Genomic DNA, 3,383 nt, shown 5'->3' on the forward strand with positions numbered 1-3,383 from the left:
GTGGTAGAGCGCTAGCCTTGAGCTGAAGAGCTGAGGGACAGCACCCAGGCCCAGAGTTCAGGCCCCACGACCGGACCCAAAAAAAAAAAAAGAATCTCCCTGCTTACTCCAGAGCCACATGATCAAGGTTGTGGCCGTGAAGTTTGCCAGTCATTTTTATTTAGGAACTCCTTGTTGAGGAGCTGGCCGCGGTCCAGCCCCTGCCCAGGCTGCAGAACGTTCCCAGCGCCCCAAGTGAGGCTCCCCGTCCCTGCCCCCACCGCAGCCTGCGTGACGGCCCCCGCCCCCCATCCCCAGGGCAGCGGCTGTTTGGAGAGAGCATCCTGGGGCTCACGCAGGGCTCTGTGTCAGACCTGCTTTCCCGGCCCAAGCCCTGGCACAAGCTGAGCCTGAAGGGCCGGGAGCCGTTCGTCCGCATGCAGCTGTGGCTCAGCGACCCCCACAATGTGGACAAGCTGCGCGACATGAAGAAGCTGGAGAAGAAAGGTAAGGGGGGGGGGCAGCGCGCCAGGGCTCAGCCGGCGCAGGACTGCGGGAAGTAGCGCTCCCAAAGAACTGGGTGATTGAGACAGCCACCCCCACCTGTCTGCCCTGCACACACACACGCGCACGCGCACACACACACACCACACACACACACACACACACACACACACACCAGGACCTTGTCACCCTCCCTGCCTGCTATCCAGACACCTACCAGCAGAGGGCAGGACTGCCCAGCAGATGGGGTGAGGAAGGGATTGAGGCCCCAGGGCCCCCTCAAAGTCCTGCCCCCATGCCCTGAAGGCCTCCCGCCAGGCTCCACCCCTTAAAGGGCCCCACAGAACGGGGGGGGGGGGGAGGCGTCAAACTAGACCAGTGCTTTTTTGTGTTCGTTCGTGATTGGGGCCAAGATGTGCCCTGCCCTGGGGCTCCCCACAGCCAGCAGGCTGGCCGCCCAGTGGAGGGGGTGGGAGAGGAGTGGGGAGCCCACCGGTGGGTCATTGAGGGCGAGGGCTGGCTGGTCATCGCCCTCCAGGCTTCCCCATCCCCGGGAGCAGCAGATGGGGTGCGCGGGGGCCCCTCAGCCTCCCTCCCTCCCCGCCAGCCTACCTGAAGCGCCGCTACGGGCTCATCAGCCCTGGCTCGGACCGCGAGTCCCCGGCCACGCGCTCTGAGTGCCCCAGCCCATGCCCGCCGCCGCTGGAGCTGAGCCTGCTGCAGGTGAAGAAGCCCCGGGTGGTGCTGGCGCCCGAGGAGAGGGAGGCGCTGCGCCAGGCCTACCAGCTGGAGCCCTATCCCTCGCAGCAGACCATCGAGCTGCTGTCCTTCCAGCTCAAGCTCAAGACCAACACCGTCATCAACTGGTTCCATAACTACAGGTGGGGGGCGCAGGATCGCGGGGGGGATCGTGAGGGGGGGTGTGGGATCATGGCGGGGAGCACGGGATCATAGGGGGAGCCCACGGGATCACGGCCCCCCACGGGATCGTGGGGGGAAGAGGCATGGGATTGCGGTGGGGTGTGCGGGATCGTCGGGTGCCCACAGGATCGCGAGGGGGTATGGGATCGTGGGGGGAGCATGGGATCATGGGGGGCCCCCACGGGATCAGGGAGGGGAGGGGCAGCAGAGGGGGGGCATGGGATCACAGGGGGAGGTGCGGGAGGGCAGGGAGATTAGACTCAGGAAAACCGGGCCAGCCTGTGTCCCACAGAGGTGCCGACCACCCAGTCCACACAAGATGTCCACACAGAGCACCACTGGCCACCATCCAGCCTGCCCTACGGCTGCCCCTAGGGGGGACCAGGAGATGAGGGAGGAGTGCGTGACGCAAACAGGCTGCGAGATAAATAGGGCATTTATAAACCCACAAAGTGTGTGTGTGGGGGGGTCCCAGCTCACGCCTGTAACCCTAGCTACTCAGGAGGCTGAGACCTGAGGATCGTGGTTCAAAGCCAGCCTGGGCAGGAAAGTCCCTGAGACTCTTATTTCCAATGAACCAACAGAAAACCAGAAGTGGCGCTGTGGCTCAAGTGGTAGAGCGCTCGCCTTGAGCTGAAGAGCGCAGGGACAGCACCCAGGCCCAGAGTTCAAGCCCCACGACCAACCAAAAGAAAAGCTCTAATCATCCAGCAGGCGCCTCACTGGCTTGGGGTCCCCCACTCCTGAGGCCAAGGAAAGCCTCGTCTCCCTGGCCCGCCCCGCTTGCCAAGGGCTGTGGTCTCCTGTCCTGACTGCCCCAGTCTGCCCCGCGCCCAGCCAGCTCCAGGGAGACCAGGCTAAGCACCACCAAGCACCATGTGGCACAGAGAGGGGCGGCCCCCAGCCAGCCCAGTGGCAGAATGAAAGTCTTGACCCCTGAGAAGTGGAAAAGCGGCTGGGGTGGGGCCGGAGGCCAGACACGGGGGTGCTCAGCCTGGGCACTGGCACTGCACAGACCTCAGGGGAAGCTGGGCTGTGTGGCCTTGGGCAGGTCTCTTCCCTCTCTGAGTCTCCTCTGCATTTACAGAGCACTCGACCTAGGTCAAGTGAAATAAGCGCAGGTGTTAAGTACACTGTGGCTGAGTCTAGAGTCTGCCAAAAAGAAAAAGACATAGGTCCCACCAGCCCCTTCCCCTCATGGCCACGTAGATCGTTCCCCTGGGGCCCAGTGGTCAGCCCGAGACAAGGAATAGGGGCTGGGGGGAGGGGAAGGAAATCCTGCCTAGGGAACCTATTGCACAAGCAGCAGCATTTAAGCTGGGTTTTGAGGATGGATAGGAGTTTGCCCCTAGGAACAGAGAAAACTGTACTCTCCGGATGTGAGTTGCAGGACATGCATTGGGGTGGGCAGGAGTTTGCAGAGCTTGCTGTGTGCCGGGCTGCCCCACACAGCTCAGCCTGAGCACAGCCAGGCCGCGGCGCTCACGCCCGTCTCTGCCCCAGGTCCAGGATGCGCCGGGAGACGCTGGTGGAAGGAGCCCAGGATGAGCCGGAGCTGGATCCCAGCGGGGATCCCGGCGCCCGGCCACCCCGCCACGGCCCCCCAGACCCCACCCCGAGGAGCCCCTCGTCAGAGGCCGAGGAGCAGAAGCCGGAGCTGAGCGAGCTGCGGGCCTGCGGGGCCGGGGCCGCACCCCTGTCCGCCCCAGACCGGGCAGGCGTGAGGGTCAAGCAGGAGCGGACCGAGGAGGAGGGGGGCTGTGAGCCCCAGGACTTGGGGGAGCCGGACCCAGCCCGAGCCGCCCCCAAAGAGGAGCACGTGGACCCTCCGGGCAGCGAGGAGCTCCCTGAAGGGGCACTGGGGCCCCTCCTTCCCGCGGGGCTCCCCTCAGACTGCCCTTGGCAACACCCCTGCCACGAGGGCCAGGCCCGGCCGCGGCCACCCGCCCCGGAGTCCGAGTCGTCCCGCGGCAGCCTGG

The 3,383-nt window shown here is 65.2% G+C and overlaps 1 protein-coding gene across 1 annotated transcript in view; it reads left to right on the forward strand.

Moving 5' to 3' along the window:
- Window positions 1–297: 297 nt before the first annotated feature.
- Window positions 298–3,383, forward strand: part of LOC106001971 (homeobox protein cut-like 2) — a gene marked incomplete at its 5' end in the record, with an annotated part of 3,324 nt that continues 238 nt past the window's right edge. The window contains 4 exons of the mRNA XM_013036904.1: window positions 298–486; window positions 693–731; window positions 1,091–1,364; window positions 2,908–3,363. Of these exons, the coding sequence (XP_012892358.1) occupies window positions 298–486; window positions 693–731; window positions 1,091–1,364; window positions 2,908–3,363 (958 nt within the window). The remainder of the gene's footprint in view (window positions 487–692; window positions 732–1,090; window positions 1,365–2,907; window positions 3,364–3,383) is intronic.

The sequence above is a fragment of the Dipodomys ordii genome, unplaced genomic scaffold, assembly GCF_000151885.1.
Source record: "Dipodomys ordii isolate 6190 unplaced genomic scaffold, Dord_2.0 Scaffold1443, whole genome shotgun sequence".
Classification (NCBI taxonomy): Eukaryota; Metazoa; Chordata; class Mammalia; order Rodentia; family Heteromyidae; genus Dipodomys; species Dipodomys ordii.